The 23,260-nt window shown below is 37.8% G+C and overlaps 1 protein-coding gene across 4 annotated transcripts in view; it reads left to right on the forward strand.

The window, feature by feature from the left end:
• Positions 1-23,260, forward strand: part of ccser1 (coiled-coil serine-rich protein 1) — a 127,299-nt gene that overhangs the window by 14,075 nt on the left and 89,964 nt on the right. For all 4 annotated transcript variants that reach the window (XM_061729304.1, XM_061729305.1, XM_061729306.1 and 1 more), the window contains exons 5-6: positions 3,495-3,585; positions 7,175-7,280. In XM_061729304.1, coding sequence (XP_061585288.1) covers positions 3,495-3,585; positions 7,175-7,280 — 197 coding nt within the window. The remainder of the gene's footprint in view (positions 1-3,494; positions 3,586-7,174; positions 7,281-23,260) is intronic.

Consider the following 23,260-nt stretch of genomic DNA (forward strand, 5'->3'; position numbering starts at 1 on the left):
CCTATAATGCTGGATGGATCATATTTGATACAAACATCTCTGAGACATTTTTACCATTCCCAAATTGATAATGGAAAGGTTTCTACAAAACAATGTCGCGCTTTGGGGTTTTTGTCACGGTTTTGTGGTTTTTGTCACATTTTTTGTATTTAGGTTCTTGTTTTATTTTGAAATCCCATGTCCTCGTGTTTAAGTTTTGTCTTGATTTCCCCTTTTCCCATATGCCCTGATCGTTTGCACCTGTGTCTTATCAAGCCCTCTGTGTATATCCTGTTTTGTCTTTCCATCCATTTCCATAAACTTTGTTTTTTGGAACTTCTACATCTGGGTCCTAATCCCAAACCTTGACAAAAAAAATATATATACATAAACAATTCATTCTCAATATCATTTAATAAGGAATATGTGAAAATGTTTATTCTTACTTAGTTGTCATGACAAAAATATGAATTCAGCAAATATAAACATCATAGTATTACAGAATAAATCCCACAATTTTAATTTAATGACATTTCTTGCTGGGGATGATATGCGTGTTTGTCTTTTCCTCTGGAATGTTCCACATTGAAAGGAGTTATTGAAAGGAATAGTTTATTTACGCATACTTTTACTTATCCTTATAACATGTCACTTGAGAAATGTCATGTGATAAACTGTATGGGTAAATTTTTGTCATGCAGGTTTTATTCAACAAATGTTTTTCCAATTTGACTGGACATACCCTCCCCCTGCCTTCAGGCACATTGTAATAGCAACTGGCTGTCAAGTGCCTACTCAGAAAGAATGAAACTCATTTGTTAGACTCCATATTTTTCATCGCTATAGGGCATAATACCTAGCTGCAAAAACCAAATTGCTCTCCCTTCATCTTAATGCATTTGCCACCCTAAAGCACTGAAAACATGTAATTTTCATTGATTGAATATGTAATTTGAAAAGTGTGAACAGAATCCAGTGGTTTTTAAGGTCTCTCTCTTCCTTTTATCTGTGTGTTGGATGTCATTTTGTTTGCTAGTTAATAGATATAGACGTTTTTGTTCTTTTTTAAAAGTGACATGAATCTGATATTATATTAACTCAAAAATTATACCCACTCAAATTAATATTTGAGGTGCAAAAGTGACATCACAGGGTAGCAAGATTATATCAACACATTTTTGTGGTAAGAGATTACAATGGGCAATTTGGCTTCAAATTAAGTCTTTGTGTGCAGCATGATACATTACATACTTTGGTTTGTTTTCTTTCTTTAAATACATGAAATTAAGTCTTGTATTTTTACACATGGGATTATTATTATTTTTCTTGCATTTAATATGCTTTTTCATATACTGCATTGGAAAAAAGAGTAAAACAAGAAAGTATTATGTTGTTGTGTGCATGGTCAGTGGTTTCACGCAGGTATTGCCTCGGCGAACTGTGATTGAATGAACAGGAAATTCAGAAGTGTGATGGAATAGTCAGAAGCGTGCTTTGAGGCTTCCACTCTCAAATGGGAGAAAATCAATACAGATGCTGGTTGAGTGGTTGTTTATATCCAAACAACTGTGATGAGAGCTGAACAGAGTTGATTATCTGATTTTCCGATCCATATGTAGATATTCCATGAGTCTCTCTTATCGCAGAGCAAAAGGACTTCAGACAAGAATTTTGAGACTATGTGAATGAACGTGAAAATCTGTACTGAGCTGACAAAATGTTCTGAAATTTTGGACTTAATTCACAACCTAGCAGACGGCAGAATGTCGTAGTATATAAATGGTGTTGTCATTGTTACCCGTTTGTCCGCGGCTCATAATTCAACTGCATTTTATGAAGTCATGTACTGTATAGCAGTTGTGCAGAATTGTTTTGGTCTTAACATTTCTCATCCATCCAGAGAAACTAAGTAATGATAGATGAAGCATGTTCAAAGACATTGGTGGCGAGATCTTCACATAACCTTAATTAATGCAGATTATTTAAAGATAAAGCAATAATAATCATTGAAGGAAAAAAAGATCAGTCTGATACAATTTTGTCAAAAACTTGTTTTGGATTAATTTACATTTTTATAATGATTGAGAATGGGTATTATATTATCAATTAGTTGTGTTATTAAAGGTACTCTATGTAATATGCAATATTTTAGTACATTTATTTACTGCACTTGAACTTCTTTTCTGCAGTAGACACCTCATATATTACCATTAGATGGCAGCATTGGCCTTTGCATGGCATTGTAACCTAAATAAGTATCTTTCTGCATCATTATGTTATAACTTTTTTTAAACCAAGACCTTAGGAACAACTGCCATGCATGTTTTAGATGTTTCTCTGCTCTGACACATCTAAAAAAAACCCATCTGAAACATGCATGGGAGTAGTCCTGAGAATCAGGATTCAGGAACACTGTTATTGCCTCATAATATTACCAGAAACATGGGAACTTTAACTGAAAGGTCCCGAGTAACTCTGATGGGTTTGACATCAAACGATATAGCACGACTCTCAAAAACCCTGTGGCTACTGCTCATTTAAGATGCACAGAATGATGAAAATCTCAAAGCAAATCATTTAAAAAGCTTGTCATCTGAGTTTCTGGTTGTATTTAAGGGTCCGTCAGGATATATGATTTCTTTAAACAGCATTTTCACGTTACTGTGATTTTGAACTATTGAATTATTATGTGTATGTTTAGTTAAAATAGATGATAAGAATTCCGATTGAAGATGTCATTACTTTGAAATGGGTCATATTGGCATAGAACATCAAGTTCACTTGGCTGGCGATGGAACAAAAGAATAAGCTGGTGGTGATATTACTTATTTTGTTAAAATAGATTTTAGATCCTGCTAACGTCATGAGAGAAATCTTCTCTTTTGAGCATGGAGTTTTGAAAAACGTCTGACAATGTAGGCTAATAGGCTTCTTCTTTTTTGTCAAGGGGATTGAATATTGATTGGCAAAGCTTTACTATTTTGCTCAGCATCGAGCTTATGCTTGTCAAGAATGAGTCAGGTTGACTGATGTTAAACAAAACTAGACACTCATTTGGCAGGTCCATCGCTTTAACAGACCAAATAATAATCATACATAGATAACTTGGATAATGATGTGTTTCCTTGATTTTGAATGTTGGAGTGAATAGCTTAAGTGCAGACATACCCAAAATCCCAGCCCTGCTGTGTATGCTAATATTATTATTATAAGTATGTCAGAAAGGACATGGATCTTTTTGGGAAAGAATATCTTTTATAATGCTGTAGTCACAGTTTCAATTATTCAGTTATATTTATATTTTTATTCCCCATGTTTGCAGAACCTGTTAGATGAATGAAACAGTTCCAGTGATCACAGGAACTTAAGATCACTGTTTAAAGTCTCAAAGTGTTTGTTTCCTGTTAGAAATCACATGACCTACATTGATTGTGTTGCTGTTAAAATATGAATATCTCATTATTTTAATTAGATTAATAATTTAAATGTAATTGTTTCTACTTTTTTCTCATCAGGATGTTTTAAACAACCTGGGATCATCAGAACTGGACGAGGACGATCTTATGTTAGATCTGGACCTTTCTGATGATCAGCGACATCGACATGGTAACTTTTCCGCTGCAATATAGTTACATCATTAAAGACAAATACTAATTTTGATATCACAGCCATATGCTGTAAAATGTCTGTTACTTTTGTTAAACTTTTATTTAAATTTTTCAAAAAGGTTTCTGCATAACTACTCTAAGAAAACTGAGCATTACATTCAAGAGAATATCTATCACAAGTAAATGTCTGTTCATATTGTTGTAAGTCACAGACTTTTTTTTCCCCGACCTGACTGGTTTTGCATCCCCTCCTCTTTGCTGTTGTTTCTTCATTATTTAAAAATGCAAGCAGCATTCTCCCCACTTCTATCAACATGTGCCTCGACTTTAATTTGATGCAGCTGCCTCATTTACAGCAACTGATCTCCTTTGTTGTTTTGGCATTTCAAGTTACACCGACATGCCTCATGGTTGAAAAGTCACAGAGGAGAATTATTCTGCTCGTGCCCTATCACAATGCAACATGAAGCGTAAAACAGTAACTTCGGCTGCTGTTCATATAACACATCAGGGTTTTATTGCAGGCTGATTGTGTTAAACAACTGGAGCTACCCTGCCGTATGTGTGAATATATTAAGACTAACTTAAATGTGCTCATGAGTTAATTCATTTAACATTTGTGACATTACAAGTAAGTCACTTATTTTGCCGTTGTTCATACCGCTGATGACATTAAATTAACAACTTTTGCGAAAACAGAGGTGTTATTTACATTAACATTCTAGTAAATTAGCCGTTTTCACAATAGTTACAACCACTGTCATCACTGATTATGTCCCTGATGATATCAACCGGCAAATAATTGTTTAATATAAAAAGATCAAAGTAATTTCTATGCATGGGTAAATCTAAGCTTGAAGCGTGAAACTCCTCTATTTCTGTGTTTCAAGTGGGTCTGACACCACAAGATTAAAGTAAAGCAAAGCAAAGGGCTATGTATACATAGCCCTTTGCTTTACTTTATATATGGCTGTGAACTTGTAATCACGGCACAGGAATGCAGGAACATGGATTATTTCACTGACTCTCACAAATAAAGCACTTTTAATTCAGGAAGGTTCCTACACATTTACAGTGACATCAATCATTGGTATTCAGCAGCACACACAGAAATGCAAAGTGAGGAATAATGCACAGAAATGCTGCTAGACTGACGACCCTCTTCCTTCCTGCAGAGGATGCTTGTTACCCCCTCTGTTGAAGGCGATGAGGTCCCGCTGCTGCTGAGCATCTCTCGATATCAAACATACAGGCAGATTTGACTAACATGTACTTGAGGGAACGCGTGTTGTTAAGCCTGGGTGTCCAGAGCTGCAACTGTGTAGTAAGCAGGCTGTGTTTTGACTTCTGTGTTCCGTACAAACATCATGCTCCTAATAACCCAACTGAGAGAGAGAGAAAGCACATATGAGGTAGTCATCGTTAGGGTTGAGTGGTAGCTCAGCCCTGTTGTGGATCCAAAGGAACAGAAGTGGAACCGAGGCTACATGAGGATTGAAGGGAAGTTGTCTCCTGCTGCTGCCGCAGTAGACCGAGACACGAGAGCTGCTGCTCATGTACAAGCCCAGTTTGGTGACAGAGAGGGCTCTGCTTAGTTAGTTGTTCTTAATTGTTTTTGCCACAGTGACTACAATAGTCAACCAAATAATCTTAAAGTAGTTGATAAAATATAGTTAACAAAATCAACCTGAAAAGTGCAAAACTTATTCAAAATTAGACAAATTAGTGATGTTAAACTAGCAGGAAGGAAATAATTCAATTAATCTTTCAAGTAAATGCTCAAGTGTGCTGAAGAATTAAGATTGAAGGGAGCCACCAAAAGACAGATGGTCAGACCAAGATGTCAAATATATATATATATATATATATATATATATATATATATATATATATATATATATATACCTGTATATGGTTCAGAGAATCCCTCAAACCCTCCACTGATGGAATTTTATTTAAGAATAGCACACCTTAAGACCTGCAGTTGAGGTGCCAAGAAGTGTGCAGACACACGTGTATTCATACCTGTTTTCATACCCGTACAAACTAACTGGCAAGAGGGCATTCTCCTCAATCAGTTTAAGAATTCAGGCCCTGATTCATCCATCTCTAGGCCAAACTCGAAGCCTGGACAGGCTGACAGAAAAGATCAGTTGCTATAAAGTAAAGTAAAATACTCAGTAAACAGACTGAAGTAAAGACCACAACCGGAGCTTCAGCCCAAATTAAGAGAATGGCTTGGAGTTCAAACTGAGCACGCACGCACGCACGCACGCACGCACGCACGCACGCACGCACGCACGCACGCACGCGCACACACACACACGTACACAGTGAAAGCACCTCTACAGGCACTGGCTGATGCAAAGCTAAAGGAAACACCATCATTAATACATACTAGAACACAAATGTGCATGCTTAGTCATTAGACCCGATGGTTTGCAGACTGTAGCATGAAATTAAAGGTTTGATGAACTGCTCTCGTAAAGTAAAGAGACTAAAACTCTGTGCTCGCAATAAAAGACAAAGGTTCTTCTACATAATCGAAGTTAGAGATGCACCGCTCAGGATTTTGAGGGCCTATCACCGATAACCGATCTCCAAAATCAGTATCTGCCGATTCCGATGTTGCCGATCACCGATCACAGCGTGAAATCCATAAATTTGTCAATAGTGTTGTCTCATGTACACAACACTGACACAATATACACACAACACAACACAACACTTGTATTATTAGATATATAAATTAGGAGATGAGAAAGTATCATGAATTGTCTGTTTTATTGCAGGCTGAGGCAATATGCAATATTTCACACTCTAGAGACTCTTAGAGAAGACTTAGACTCGGCTTACAAAGAGTAAGTGTAGTTTACTAGCACTTTCCTGCGGCGGTTTGTTGTTGTAAACGTCATCCGATCGGCCCACTTTGAACTATTATTTGACAATCTCCGATCAAAACCGATAGGGGCATTATCGGGCCGATACCGATCGGTTGCCGATCGATCGGTGCATCTCTAATCAAAGTGAGCAATTTAAAGACACACTCACATTTATCAAAATACAAAGTGCAGACACTTTCAGATACATGCAGAGACTCATAAAAAAGGTATATACCCACAGAGTTACACAACTGTATGTATACACCGATCCCACAAGTCTGCATCTTTATATCTGCTCTCACTGATGTTTCACTTTTTTTTTCTTTTTTTTTTTTTTAATCTCTCTCATGTGGCCTGTTCAAGCCTGTATTAAAAAGGAAGCTGTTTTATTGCGATTTATGGCCAACAGTGTTTAGCTGGAAGGCTATGGACACAAGGATCTTTGCAAGGACATGAAGAAATGCCAGGTCTTTAACTTGTTTTCTACCTTTCTTGACACTCCCTGACATTGGTGCATTGGATGGGCTTTTAAAAATAGACATATTCCTCCAGGCAACAAAAGATTTAAGAAGAAAGTTGCAGGTTTTGTGAGCAAAAATATGTTGCAGTCAGGGTTTTTCCATTTGGGCAGTTTGGATTAGAAAAGCAACTGTGTTTTGGTGTTTATGTGGTTTTGTATTTTTTTTGTTTTTCTTTCTTTTTCAGTGTCCAGAGAAGACTCCAGCCAGTCTTTGACATCCTGTCTTAACCTGCTCGCCTCTCCCATGGATCCATCTGGAGATCGCATTGCAGGGAAAGAAAGCAATCAGAGGTACCGTTTGTGTTGTGCTTAAAAACCAAAAATCATAGACATCATTTTTTTTAAAGTAATTTAATGGAGTGTCCAGTACAGAAAAACAAAGCACTCAGTTCAATACTGTCTGCACCCCCATCTTTAAAACTGCACAAGTTATCTGATTAACATTAGTGCAGCAGGGCGGATGAGGCTTGGGAAGTAGAGCGGTTATCCACTTATCAGATCAGTGGTTAGATCACTGGTGCCTTCAGTCCACAAGTGTCTTTGGGCAAGAATATACATTTCACACAGCCTTCAATATGTGAATTTGATTTTCAAGCAGGTAAATGTGACTGTAAAGCCCTTGGAGTGGTCAGTAAGACTTAAAACAGACTATTTTCTGCCCATTTACAGTACACTGTTTTTCAAGGCATTAGGCAGATATGGTTTTCCAAACTTCTTATGTATATTTGGGATCCCTCACTTTCTTCGTTAGCAGAAATATTTGACTGACTCAGTGATGTTAAGAGTTTTGGGTCCATGTGGAGAGATATTTAGGCACATCTCAAGTCTTACAGCTGACTATCATCATTTGACCTTATAAGTCAAATAATGTTAATTTATCTATGTAAAGATAGCGGGAGAAAAGAAACAAAAGTGTCATGTTCTTATCAGTAAGCAAGAGGTTTTCATGAGATTAGCAGCAACAGCGTGGTGGTCAAAAGTGTCAACAATCATCCAAAACTAATATTGCATTTAATTTACTAAAAACAGGATAACTAGATATATTTTTTGTAAACAGTTTGACAGCCATGGCCCCACCATATGTTAAAGGGTGGTATCATGACCACAGCATGAAAGAACAACAGTAACAAAAAGAGAGAGAAGTGAAAAATGGGGGATGGTCTGGGATTGGCTGAGCTGAAACGGAGTGCAGTGGTGGAAAGTCCGAGCATATGAGTACACGTTTTTTCTTTTCTTTATTTTCACAAACTCAAATAACACTTGAGAAATAAAAAGAGAAAGACAGAGCGTTATTGTCTATTTCTGGAACTGCTGATTTTGACTGTTCCGTGTAAATATTCAACATGTTTTATGCTTTCCCTTTGAGATGAAACCGAAAGAGGGATGGTAAATAAATAAAGTAATTCTCTTTGAATAAATATACAAGTATATCTTTCTGTTCTCCTCTGTCTCCCGGTTTGCTAAAGGCTAAAAGAAAACACTTAAGAGTTTTTTTTTTTTTGTGTATATACTGCCTGACTAAAAACAAAAAAAGTCACACTTAAAATGTATATTGTTGGACCACCTTTAGCTTTGAATAAAGCTCTTAAATGTATTTTTGTTCAGCCGTAGCTATACTATGTTGTAACATTCATGTCTGTTCAAAAACCTTTTTTTTTTTTTTTTTTTTTGGTTAACCTCTTGTGTTGATGAAAGATTTGATTGTCTTCTCCAGCACATTTTAAACATGATGCATGGTGTTAAGGTCTGGACTCTGTGGTGGCCAGTCCATAATGCCTCATGTTCTCTGAACCACGCCTTCACCATTTGAGCCTCATCATACTGGAAGACGCCCATGCCATCATGGATGGAAGAAAATAAATCTGTTAATGGTCAGATTTGGGTTTTCATTATATTCAGGTAGTCAGCTGACCTCATTTTTTGGGGCATGTGACAATATTGAACCTGGAGCTGAACAACAGAACCAACCCAGATCATAACTTCTACTTCTATTCATCTTCTGGGCTTCTGAACCTGATGTGCTCATCACTTGGAGCAGCATAAAACTGGACTCATTACACCACATGGCCCTTTTACCAATCCTTATATTCCCTAGCAAACTGAAGCTTTTCATTTCTTATTAGCTTCAGTGATGAATGGTTTTCTTAAAGCTACACAGCTGTTCAGAGCCAGTACATTGAGTTATCTTCACATTGAGCATTCATAGCTGACTATTAAGCACTTTACTCTTGGTTTTCTTCCATCAGATTTCCCCAAATGTGGAAGTTAGTAGTTTCAGTGTCTCAGTAAGAGTTAAATAACTTGTGGCCAGCTGAAACATATCAATCCTTGCAATGCTTTTCTGAGAGACTCTTTTGCCTAGTTAAATCCAGAGGGTGACATTATTATTGGGGCCATACGTATCGCGTGTACCATGACGGTGCCATATGCGTCTTGATTTGGCCACTTATTCCTCTGTAAGCCAGAATCAGGATACATTTTGCACACACAGCTATGTATACACACTTACTCATCTCCATGGACATGAACACACTTGCACATGGAGCAGCTCTGTGGATAGGGCTTATTTAGTTTTATGGAGCCAGTAGGTGATAAAGGATTGTATCACTAGTAGTGTCATTTGGTGGTGTGTCAAACAAGCCTGCAGATGATTATTACTTTACCTCTGAGTGCTCCTCTATCCACCTGCTTGTTTGATTTATTTTATATTACTGACACTCATAAATTTATCTTTCTAAACATGTTTGCCCCTAAATTGGCCTTGCCTAGATAGGGATCCATTCATTTGAATCAGGTGGGTTGAAGCTGGGAAACTTATAAAGTAGACGCCCTTGAGGACCAGAATTGGCTAACCCTCCGCAAAATAAACAAGTTGTGATCTTTGTGGGGGCTTTGTAAATACGCTTTATAAACTATAGATTAGAGGTTAACAGATTTATACTTAACATTGTAACGATGAGTTTACCTTGACTGACACATCACCGTCCAGCTGGAAATGCCGGAACATTAGAAACGCTTTCAACTCCTGCAGTCAAAGACACGGTATGAGAGCCACGTCATTAGAAAAAGCAATTTAATGAATTAGTATAACTGAGCTTAATTTGAACTATAATGAAAAACTGATGTATAGCAGATTATCAATGTGTTTGTTCACAGTTTTTCCATTTAGGTTAGTCTTTTTATGATGCTAACATACAGTGGGGCAAAAAAGTAAGAACGTTCTCCCACTTAAAAAGATGAGAGAGGCCTGTAATTTTCATCATAGGTACACTTCAACTGTGAGAGACAGAATGGGGGGGAAAGAATCCAGGAAATCACATTGTAGGATTTTTACTGAATTAATTGGTAAATTCCTCAGTAAAATAAGTATTTGGTCACCTACAAACAAGCAAGATTTCTGTCTTTCATAGACCTAAAACTTCTTCTTTAAGAGGCTCCTCTGTCCTCCACTCGTTACCTGTATTAATGACACCTGTTTTAACTGGTTATCAGCATAAAAGACACCTGTCCACAACCTCAAACAGACACACTCCAAACTCCACTATGGCCAAGACCAAAGAGCTGTCAAAGGACGTGAGAAACAGAATTGTAGACCTGCACCAGGCTGGGAAGACTGAATCTGCAATAGGTAAGCAGCTTGGTGTGAAGAAATCAACTGTGGGAGCAATTATTAGAAAATGGAAGACATACAAGACCACTGATAATCTCCCTCCATCTGGGGCTCCACGCAAGATCTCACCCCGTGGGGTAAAAATGATCACATGAATGGTGAGTAAAAATCCCAGAACCACACGGGGGATCTAGTGAATGACCTGCAGAGCTGGGACCAAAGTAACAAAGGAACCATCAGTAACACACTACTGGGTCTTTCAACATGACAATGATCCCAAACACATCACCCGGGCAATGAAGGAGTGGCTTCGTAAGAAACATTTCAAGATCCTGGAGTGGCCTAGCCAGTCTCCAGATCTCAACCCCATAGAAAATCTTTGGAGGGAGTTGAAAGTCCATGTTGCCCAGCGACAGCCCCAAAACATCACTGCTCTAGAGGAGATCTGCATGGAGGAATGGGCCAAAATACCAGCAACAGTGTGTGAAAACCTGGTGAAGACTTACAGAAAACGTTTGACCTCTGTCATTGCCAACAAAGGGTATTTAACAAAGTATTGAGATTAACTTTTGTTATTGACCAAATACTTATTTCCACTATAGTTTGCAAATACATTCTATAAAAATTAGACAATGTGATTTTCTTGATAATTTCTTTAAATGTTTTCTCTCATACAGTAGTTTAGATATACCTGTGATGAAAATGACAGGCCTCTCTCATCTTTTTAAGTGGGAGAACTTGCACATCTGGTGTCTGACTAAATACTTTTTTGCCCCACTGTATATTGATTAACACTAAAGCCGCTTTCAGGATAGGCAAAACCAAAACAGTGCAGCACTCAAACTTTTTTACCTGACAATGACTCTGGAGGAACTTCAGTGAAAGATAAAAACAAAAGGGTAACAACAACTGCCTGCCTGCTGTTTTCTAACTATGAAGAGAAAACTACATACCCTTTAGGCAGGGTTTTAAGGTGAATTTAAAGCTGAAAAAGTAACAAACACAGCAGGAAAAAATGTCAGTAAACAGTAAAAAGCAGCATGGAAGCTAGTTACATGTTGTTGTGTTTACATTTGGAGATCTTTCATTCTCTTTAAACATAGTCTACTTGAAAGATGTTGCTGTGCAGCTTGAGTGGAGGTTAACAGAACTCGTGCCAGAGATGACAGAGGCGCAGAAGTTACAGACAGAGCTGAGAAGCCTTCAGCACCTCTATGGTAGCTGTCATTGGATATAGTAGTGTGCCGTAAAGAATATGAGTGTTACCACCTGAGTTTCAGGTTTCTGTCACTAAAGCAGCCATGGACAGTGCAGAGTCATTAAACCCAGGGAATGAATGCCAACACAATTTTTATCACTGATGACTAAAGGCAGAAATAAGAGGTTGTTAAAATGACTTAAACGGCCAGTCATGTATTTAGAGGATGTCATGGCAAAAATGGAATATAAAATTGATATGCATGTTTTTATTTCTGTATTCACCTTTATGTGGAACTAATTGTTTTTTTTGTCACCCTATAATAAAACCCATTATATCTAGAGCGTGAGCCACAGACTTGCGCTAGAAAGGGGTTTTTGCTCTGTAAAACTGTGCTGACTAATTGTAGAACATTATTTACAATTTAGACTGTTTCTCAAGGCTTCTGAGAGCCCTAAAAGTGAGTGCGCCACAGACAGTGAGACAGTGATGTGATGTACTGGGCTTAGAGAGAATGTTTGCTGAGAGAACTTCTCCACAGCAAGGGAGCAGTTTTTGTAGTTAGCAGTGTTGAGCTGCAGAGTAGTTTCGGTAAACATTAAAAAAGAATGGATTGACAGCGCAGTTACAAGTCCCTCCACTGAGGAAAAGACAGACTTTCAGAATCAAGTACCCTATGAATTCAAAGTGAATGTAAATTATGTCTTATTTAAAAAAATAAAAAATGGTATTGATAAAACTGCTAATGTTATCACAATGAGATCCCCATGCTTTGATTTGTTTTGGTACTGGAAACAGAAGTGCAGGTTTTGATAATTAAGCCAGATACCGTGGTAGTTTCTCTTGATGACTAAAACGTAGCTGCTGGCAGGTGTTAATTTCCCATGGTTTTAGTTCAGCATCTTAAGCAATTTCATCTAACAAAGCATTTTCACGCAAAAAAAACTGTGTGAAGTCAGTGAGTAAAGAGCCTGAGATTGGAAGGGCAGAACCCAAAATGTTTCCACAGGGCTTCCTCTATCTCTTTCCCTGTCTTCCTTTTTCGCAGTCTCTTTTGCTTTTTGTCTCAGGTTCTACATCCCCCCGAGGGGGACATTGATTTGCTGAAGGCGAAGCGAGCTCCCTTCTCTTCACACCCAAGAAAACACATGCATATGCTGGATACAGAAGTGTTTACGTCCCTTCTCAGTATTATATACAGACTTGAATTCAGTTTAATGTCTCTAAATCTTTTATTTATCTAATTTAACTTCAAATCAAGGCTTTATATGAAAATTGAATAATTTATGCTATGGGGACTTTAGGGAGCTTTTTTTTCCTCCCCAAAAGGAAGACTTCTCTCCACAGTGTCACCGTATAAACAGATTTATGTATCCACAACAGTAGTAAACATAGTAATAAAATGGTGCACACATACACACCTGCCAATCAAGCAGCTATTCCAGAGAGAACATCATCTGGAGGAGACTGACAAACTGCACAAACCATCTGCTATATGCACAAAAATGAACACACATGGACTTGCATGTACACTTCCTCTATAATGCATGATGGGTGGTTGACTTTGATGGAAGTTATTTAATTTTCCGTGTTCAAGATTTTGTAAAGTTGAGTATTATAATGAAAGCAGTGGCAGTAAACTTGTGCCATGGTTGCCGTGTTGAGGGAACGGAGGAAACATAGGAGGAGATTTCAGGAGAGTTGAAGAGAAACTAGAGAATGAGACTAAATAGTATCCAATATTGTTTTGAACATACAAAAAAATGATTGGGTCATGAAGAGACAGTGTCCACCCTTCACCGTTTACATGCTCCACAGTAGCTGCTGAACAAAGATCAGTCTTTAGAGACATTGTACGGCACAAGAGTTTCTAGACACAAAACCACTAATAACTGATTGCTGCAGCTCAAAGTGCTGCTACTGCAATGATTTTACATAAGTGCAACACTATACATGTAGTAACAGATTTAACAATGTGGCTAGACTGTGTGGAATAAATCAGATTTGGGCCGGATTTGTTTTGTAATTGGCAGAGAGAGAGAGCAGTGCTTTCTGATCAGCATTTAACGCATGCACGTATTCAAATGCTGAAATTAAAGAGAGAGTAAATTACATTAGTTACAGGGCAGATACATGATGAGGATTTAGTTTCATGTGCTTAGTTACTTAGTTGTGCATCTTTTGCAGTTCCAGTACCATCATCTTTTCATGATAATAATGAACGCCTCTCAGTGGGCTGTGGAGGGTGCATTAAACCCCTGAAAATGTGTGTGATGTATCTTTAATGTCTGCGCTTTGTTGCGTGTTGTGTGAAGACACTGACTCTTCCCTTGTCTCCCCTATAAAAATGACGCAGAGGAAATTAAATTTTGACAGTCGGGATATAGCTTTCTTGTTGCTATGGTAATGGTAGTCTGCCTATTGAGTGCTTGCCTTCCATTCTTCTTTGCGTTCTGCTTTTCTGTTTTTACTGCTGTTGATTGCTATGCAGAAGACAGGTAGTCTGAGGAGAGGACATGCAAATACTCGGACGTGTCCTCTCTGTCAGTATGCAGTGGACATTTAGGAAGTTCTCAACTATCCATTTGTTTCTTCAGGTTCTATGTATAACGTAATATATGTTTAAGATATATTAAGGCTTAGGTATGCATTCATGGACAGGTCTTAGTTCTCCTGAGTGTAAATGTTTGAATGTCTTTTTGCAGTGTTTACTCATCTTGCTTATTAGAATGCAAGAAAAGAGATGCAATTGAAACTGAATTAGCTGGTAAATTAAGTGCAAAAATGGATGAAAAAGAAGACTGTGAAAGAAATCAGCTTTCCAACCACAGCCAGCTGGATATTAAGACACTGCTGGGAATAAAGGACAAGTAAGAGGAAGCATATTGTAATTTGAGAGGACACCCTCCTCCCACATATGGGTTGATATGGTACATAGTCATGTACTCTCAGCTTGGCCTTTCATCTCCCACAGAGACCTGCAATCAGAGTATTTAGACTTATTTCTAGTACACTCATTAACTAAAGGACACATTAGTTTAATATGACTCATAAAGTTTATCAGCTGTGATGTTGTCTAATCCAGCCTGAATCAGAATAAGCAACACACATATATCCTTATATTTACTAACATACATAAATGTTCAAGTTCAAATGTATAAAAATAGACGAGCATAAAGGTTCCAGCTGAGCTTCCTGCTGGGGACAGATAAAATGCACTGCGGCATGATTTTCAGACACAGACACACACAATGTACTGTTGAAGTTGAAGGCGTCACAAAGGAGCTTATTTGTTTGTTAGCTTGTAATGATGTCGAGTTTATTCATTTTACCAAGAAGTGACAAGATCTGGTCTTTCATCTTGTAATAATTGGTGGTGTGTGAACTGTTTTATGTCTTATATTAATCGTCATACAATATATATATATTTTTTTCCTAGCACACCCTTCCTCTGGAAGATTTTTTAATATTCACACAGTACTTGTCCACTGACTGCCTGCTCTAGTTACCCATCATGCTCTCAAGCATTCCTTCATACAAAAGCAATGTCAACACTGTCTTCTCTGACATTTTCAATTTGAATCCAAGTACACCAAACTTGTTGAAATGCCTGCAGTATGTGCAAACGCCAGCATATATACTGTAGTTACTTTTCTGAAATAGCTTCTTATTCACATCACCCTAAATGGTGTACTTAATGCTCAACACAGGGAAAAGAATAGTGTCTCTCTCTCTCTCTCTCTCTCTCTCTCTCTCTCTATCTCTCTCTCTCTCTCTCTCTCTCTCTCTCTCTCGCTCTCTCTCTTTTTCTTTTCATTTTTGTCCTTGCTCTTAGCTGGAACTTGTGGCCCTGATTTAAAATACAAAGGAAAAAAAGCATTAGATTTGCAACAAAGAAGACACTCTTTCCTTTCCGTTGTTATGTTTTTCCAAAAAATGGGTTGATGAACATATTTCATTCTGTGTCTCTGGAGCTGCTTTAGAAGAGATCACCATTTTTGAACCTCATGTTTTTGCACCAGATCCAGGAAAGATGTAATCTTACCAGGGCTGCTCTTGACAGCTGCTTTGCTTCTATGTCAAACGATAGTGCATGTATTTTTTCTTTTAAATTTTATAGTAATTTCTTTATTTATTTTGACCGCTGTGAACTTAAGCATTGCATATTTCTCTTATGTGTACTCTACTAGCATCTAAACACACACGGTGTACCTGATCCTGCAGTTGTGGAGTTGCTTTCCTCTTTGGTTGTTTCAGGGCTTTTGGCAAGCAACTCCATGCACCACTGCTGGTTAAAACAAGATAGCTGCATATCAACATCCAATAAGCTATTTGGTTTCATACAATTGAATGACTTGTCAAATAATCAGAAATCATTGCCCATCTTTGCAAAAATAAGCATGGTCTGAATGAGGAAGCTACTCTGTCAAAGGTTAATAATGACTGGTAGTTGTCCCAAAAACGTTGCTAAACCTCATTCAATAAACGTAACTCACCACTGTGGAAAGCGACGGAGTAGCTGGAGGGGGATTACACACAGTGAACTGTTGATGACAAATGTGCAAATACATGGAAGACCAAGTGTTAATTGCCTGACTATTGGCAGATGAAGCAAGACATGTGGTGTGGTAATCAGTGACAATTAGAGCTTTCGATGAACACTTACAACACTGATGCCATTTTTGTGGAGTAAATCAAATGCAAAACCAAAAATCTGAGAAAAATTTTAACTAATAGCTCTCTGGTTTGTCAGCACTGACATTGAAAGGTACAAGGCTACTTTTGGTGAATCTAAAATAAATGTTTATTTGACTGCTATTTTTGTTTTTCACCCTTATGTAGAAAATAAACTCATGCAGCTTATGAATGAAACCTGAAAGCTGAATATTTTATCCGAGAAGTCCCGTTGTGGCTGTTCATGACGTTCGCTCTCTCACTGCAGGAAACATTATCAAACATGCACACATGGCATTTGGAAAATGTCGTTTCCGGTCAAGAACAAAACAATGTGTTACTTATTAAGTTTACAGTTGTTCTTTAGAGAAGTAGAGGCCTTACCCACAACCACTGGGTGTTGCCCTTCGGCAGGCTTCCACAAAACTAGTCAGAAGAAAATGGGCTTTTATGGCTTTTAAAGAGCCCGAATCTAATTTTACAGGCAGCAGCTGAGCTGAAGGGGAATATAGCAGGCAGCATGAGATAAAAAGGATTTCTTTTGAAATGTGAATCATGCAAGACCATGCAATGAAAATGTAGAGGCTGAAATAGTCATTATATGTACTCTCGAAGAACCTGTACTGTTGAAGCTTATTTGTTGTACCTGTCCCTTTCATTCAGTCTGAATGAGAGTATATGCAGCTAAACATGAGCATGGTATTATGATTGTGGACTAGGAATAACAGTCTAAAATGTAATTCGGAATTGGATAAGCGTGTACAAGTGAGAAGAAGTGTCACCTCCAAGTCTGAGGTCATGGTCACTGTCCTCAAACAAACAGGAGTGGATTGCCCTTTTCGGGTTAGGAATTAGTTGCTGTCTCAAGTGGAGAACTTGAAGTACTGTATCTCAAGTTTGTTCATGAGAGGGTGCAGTTTGAAGAGAGTGAGACTTGCAGGCATGTTGAGATAACAAGAGGCTATACCAGTCTGTCATTGTGAAGCTTAGCCAAAGGTTGAAATTGCCAACTTATCTATCATCATGAGCTGTAGATTGTGAGTGATCAAAAGAATCAGACTGGTGAATTAAAGCGACTATAATGAACTTCCTCTTGAAGGGTGACTGTCTTCAACCTTTGGGCCTTTGGGATGGAGAAGGGAGCTCAGTCAATCAAGGAAAGAGCTTATGGTAGATTTGCTGGTCCTCCTCATTGAAAGGAGCCAGATGAGTTGGTTTGGATGCCTAATCACGATGGCTTTTGGACACTTCAGCTTTACCTGGAAAAGCTGGGAGAAGTGGCTGCCAAAACTGCTGTTTTCTCTGAAAGACGGAAGTGTAATGCAACACATGGGACCCACATAAGGTCTCTCAAAGCAACAAGAAGTAGTGATATTAATTAGCCACGTGTTTTGTTAACTCCCTATGGTTTCTTTCCACATACGGCAAGTGTCATGGATCTCAGACTTTTCTTTTCCTTCAGTTTTTAAGGTGTCATAACAGGAGACAGGTTGACAGTGGACATGTTGAGAAGGTAATGCAAGATTATGAGAGTGACGGGCATAATGGGACAGTGAATACTTGTGCAGACAGTTTGGATTTCTTGCACAACTGGCAAAGATTAGGAGTGCAGAGCTAAGGAAAGCAGAAAAGACATTAGGGTTAAAGAGAAACTTAACCCTGCCATATCACATTAGTTTTATATTTTCTTCCTTTCCGTGTCTGAAGAGTTCAGTTCACCATTAGATTCACTGCCTGCAGCTTGGCTTGTGCTCACTCTTTAGTCACAGATGCACTTTATGTCAGAGATGGGTTTAATGGCAGCATTAAACATCCATAGCCTCAGGTGCTGAATGCAGATGATTGCACTGTATCTGTCAGGTGGAAAGAGAGTGACAAATGAAGGTGATCATTCACTCTTAGCTGTGGCATACTGTTGTAGTTCACTTGCACAAGAGTACAGGCAACACACATCATACACAGATGACTGCATTTCACACATGTACACAAGCATAGAAACAAATTGGTTTGTCCCCATAAACACGTTCCTTGCTGTCAGTAAAAATTTAAAGAGGAAAGGCTTGGCAGAGTGGACTGACTACCGTCCTTAGGCCTTCTGTTGTTTAACTGTCTCTTACTATTATTATTCCTGAGACGGTGCACTTTTTATGGATGAATGACAAGGTTGCAGCCCACTAAGTTTTTCCTCTGCTAAAGATGATGTACTTGAACCCCACATAATTTGTCAGACAAGCGGTCATTATTTGTCAGACTAACTGACCATTACGCTAACCCAGACGGCAAAGAATGCATATCTGTACATGTATGACAAAGTTCTGTACTCTATGCACATTTTTTATCGTCTGTGTGGATATTCAAATATTTTTGTGAATTGGATTGTTTCTAACACAACTGTTGAGAAATGGCTTTTGAGAGGAGAGAGGTGAATGAAACAGATGGACAGAAGTGCAAAAATTAGAGAAAGACACAGTGAAGAAGACATGGGGAAGAGGAAAGGAAATATATATATATATATTGGATACAAATAAATGAAAGAGAAGAGAATGGAGGAAACTCAAAGAAAATAAACATAACATTTTAACAGTCCAAAGAAAGAATGAATTTATCATTCTGTTCAGCTTCACATCTTGGGCTTTATTACCTTTTGGCTGAAATGTAGAAAAGAAAATATCTGTGAAGACACTTAACATCTAATCCATGAATTCATGTAATTGTGTGTATCCTGACATGCTCCTGCAGTACCAGTTTCAGCCACTAGCTGGTGTTATAGTACACCTCTATCAATTCCAATTAGGAGCTTGTCGACTTGTATAATCTCTTAATTGTCTAAAATCTCAGAGTTCTATTATCTGCAGTCACATACTGTGCATGAATTGCTCAGAGCTGCATTGCATGTGTGTGTTCTTGTGTGAGAGACATTGGAAGAGAGGGAGGGAGTAAAAAAGAGAAATCGAGTGAGAGTGTACGACTACCAGATCATGACAGAGAAAAGACGGATGACCCTGTGTAGAGGAACGGCCTCCCTGCCTGTATAACATCTATCATCACTGAACAGACTTGTCTTCTACTGTGTGATGCGCTTCCCCTCGTGTGTGTGTGTGTGTGTGTGTGTGTGTCTGTGTCTGTGTGTGTGTGAGATAATTACTGATGAGACTCATGCCTAGCTGGAAAACAACTTGTCTACACCGTAGCTGGTCACAAATGGGTACACTTACGTATGTACACATGCACACACTCAAACACACATGCATACCAACAAAATTCGTTTGGCATCTCTTCTGAAAACATTGTATTTTTTTTACATTAATCCCCTGTAGACCACTTTCATAAAAAAAAGTTTGTGATTGACAATGAGTGCACTTTTCCACCAAAATAATCAAGCTGAGCTCCAACAACGTAGCAGTAAAAATACTTATATTCCTTAACATAAGTCATGCACGTACTCTCATGTAGTAATGTGTAAAAGTTTGTACACCCTCTTTTAATCCATTTTTTTTTGGAAATACATAATTAAAATCATCCAATCATAATGGGTCTTTTATCAGGATAAAAACAACCGTAGATGACCAACAGTACTTTCCATTGTTTTTTTATTGCATTTTTGTTATTTTATTGTAAAGCACTTTATGACTGTTGTCTGTAAATGGAGCTCTATAAATACATGTAATTTACTTACTTACTTACTTATGTACAGACTTACTGTGTTCAATAAAAATGAAGGCAAAAAAAGAGTAAAATCACGTGTACAATACCAAGTACTCCCGTTATGTTTCCACAGGATAGGGCGCATCATCCTTTCATGAACTGCTCATTAGGAGATGGGCATAGCTTTTAGTATTGGATGTTTCGGGAGTGCAATTTGAGTTACACTTGTAATTTGCGTTTTTTTTTTTTTTTTATAATTCATGTATGTACTGACAAAATGCTGAGAGGAAAAGACATAAGCAATGCTCTGACAAGGGTTATAAAACCCTTTCAAAATAATGTGGAGTTTACCTTAACTTAATTTTCATTAAAACCATAATTATTGTAAAATAGATGAAGGCATTGTGAAAAAAAATATGAAGTTGTATTGGCGTAAGATTAAGACCTACTATGATCAGATTTCCTTTACGTTTTTAAACAAAGAAAAACAAACAAAGATAAGATTAAAAGAGAAGGCACTGGCATCTGTGCATCACTGTACATTGCACAAGGAGCTAGAAAGTATTTTACACGGCCGTTTCAAATGACATAACTACTACTAAATATTGTTTTGTCGTTTACAAAACCTAGTTGTTAAAGTAATACATTGGTGCATTAGGTCCAACAAGATAAATTACACCCAGATTAGTATAGGTGAATATAGATTAAAGTAAGTAACTTGTACTTGAATGACTGGAAGAAATAACTATGTAAAAAGTTTCCAACAGGTCATAATTTGAATTTTGTATTCTCCTCTGTTACGCTAATAGAGATACGTAGTGTGATGACATTCACATGAAGGCGGTATTCTGTATTCTCCGCATACTCAGATACTAAATGTTCATTTGTTAGATGGATATCCGGCATTCAATTTGATAAACCGGAACATTAATACTGTAGATTATTTTAGCTGTTAGACAAGACGACATTTAACGCTTTAAATTGAAAGATAACAAAGTTGGCAAATCATAAACTCTTCAACCTATTGAAATGTTTTTCTAAAAAACTTTCCATCTAGCCTACCTTTGTTGCTCACGACCAAGGCCAGCTGGGGAGGCTGGTCTTTCACACATTAATAACTCCCCTGCTCTCTTGTGTGCACCCTCGTTTTTTGTCGTGCATGTGCCCCCTCTTATTCAGTCACACAATTACCTACAACGAACTATAACAATTTAATCACACCTGGTTTAGTGTCTAAACTGTTTGTGCTATAATTTCTTCAGAACACAAACAAATGTTCAAAATATTCTCATGGTGGCCAGTGTGGTTCCTCTTCTTCTTTTGAATGAAAGAAGGTAGATAGAACACTGCAATGTTTCATGTTACCTCTAGTGGAGCATAGTGATATTACAAGGCACACTTTAAAACATTTTCTTTGCAAACTTTGCTGCAGGTCTGCTTGTAATGTTCGTGATCTCAAATTAATATAGTATCTGCTTGAGATGGCAAACGTTTTTACACAGGTTTGATTATTTTGGCCCCCAAACCAGCATGAAGTTTATACCATGATTATGTCATGGTTTAGTACAAATAAAATTTGACTAATAAACAATGAGGAAGTAATTGACTTTATCCAGCTGTTGTTAAATTCAAGGATTTTAATTTAGTGCTATAAATTGAGATTGCTAATTAGTAGCAGAGTTTGGAGGGGATAATTTGTTAGAAGAGACCAAATAAAGCCATCACAGAATTCCAATAATTAAAAACATGACAAAGGATCCATAAATGAGTTGTGCTCTCATTTTATCTTTAAATATTGCCTCCAGCAAAACAATTTGCAGCCTTCACTTTTCAATTTTCCTAGAAATATTCAACTTCTTGCCCACTGAAGCGGCGGAGTATATGGTATTCATAAGGGCACCAATGACGTTGTTGTTTTTGTTAGACAACTTTTGTTTGAACACTTATTCGACCCAGTCATTTCCCTGTTGCTTTGTGGATTTAATGTGCCACTGCAGCAAAAGAAGAATTAAACCTTAAAGCTTGTAAAAGCCAGACAAAGGGTGAAAAAGTCACACAGAGCTCCAGTATTACAAAAGAGAAAACAACTTTGTTTCGACTCTGCAGTGTGCCCTTTGACACGGCGTTTAAAGAAGAGAGTGCATGATTGATCATTTTTTATTTAGTAATCCCACCTGAAATGCAGGATGGAGCAATATAAACATAGACACAAAGATGTATGCAAGATTAAAAAAAAACAAACAAAAAAACAGTGCTGTTTAATAGGAAAAGCTACTTGGCAGCACTCATCTGTCCTCAAAAGACTGCCTGTTTCCTTGACATTTGTCTGAGACCTTCAGCAGAATCCTCGGGGACAAATTCTTAGGTTTTGATACTGCATCAGTTCAGTGTAGTGGTTGTAACGATGAAAGTGGGAAAAAAGGAGATGGAACCAATGGAAGACAGAGGCTGGGAAGGAGGGCAGGGTGGAAGGAATAAAGGTGTTATGACTGTGAACAGAAAAAGAAGGAAAGGACAGCAAGATGAGTCGGTGCAGGGAAAAAATTGTCCATGAATGACAGTGAATATACTATAGATGGATGGGGAGGGTGAACCAGAAATGAAGTTGGTATGAAGGGGGAGGGGAGGGGGAAATCAGCCTGACCTTTTCAGTAGGTAGTCTATTGAATGACTTGTGGTGATTTTTATGTTTGTGATATTGTCTTGTTTTCTTAAAAAACAATTTTGCAGCACAATTTACTGTCTCACTTAACACACTCTACCACTTTACTCGGCCATTTCTCTGGTAGAATGGGACAGAATGACTCTCATTTCCTTTCAGCCCCCTCCTCTAAATTGCCATCAGTCAAAGTGAACATGCTCTCTTGATGATAAGGAACTCCTCACTCCTCCTACTATGTCTCCCTCGCTTTATTGCTTTCATTCCCGTTATTCCTTCTCTTTTTGTGCAGACTGTGAAGTCGGAGGTTTTTCTTTGTGCTTTCCAGACAAGAGGTTGGTATTTTTCAGGTCACCTTTTGAAAGTGTCAGAAAGGTTAAGATTCACGGCCCCAACAGCTGTTGTAATTTATAACAGCTAAACCTTTACTTATTTTTGTATTTTGTCTCAAATCAAATAGTAAAATTTAGAGATGTGATCTCTTT

This window comes from Cololabis saira, chromosome 9 (assembly GCF_033807715.1).
Source record: "Cololabis saira isolate AMF1-May2022 chromosome 9, fColSai1.1, whole genome shotgun sequence".
Classification (NCBI taxonomy): domain Eukaryota; kingdom Metazoa; phylum Chordata; class Actinopteri; order Beloniformes; family Belonidae; genus Cololabis; species Cololabis saira.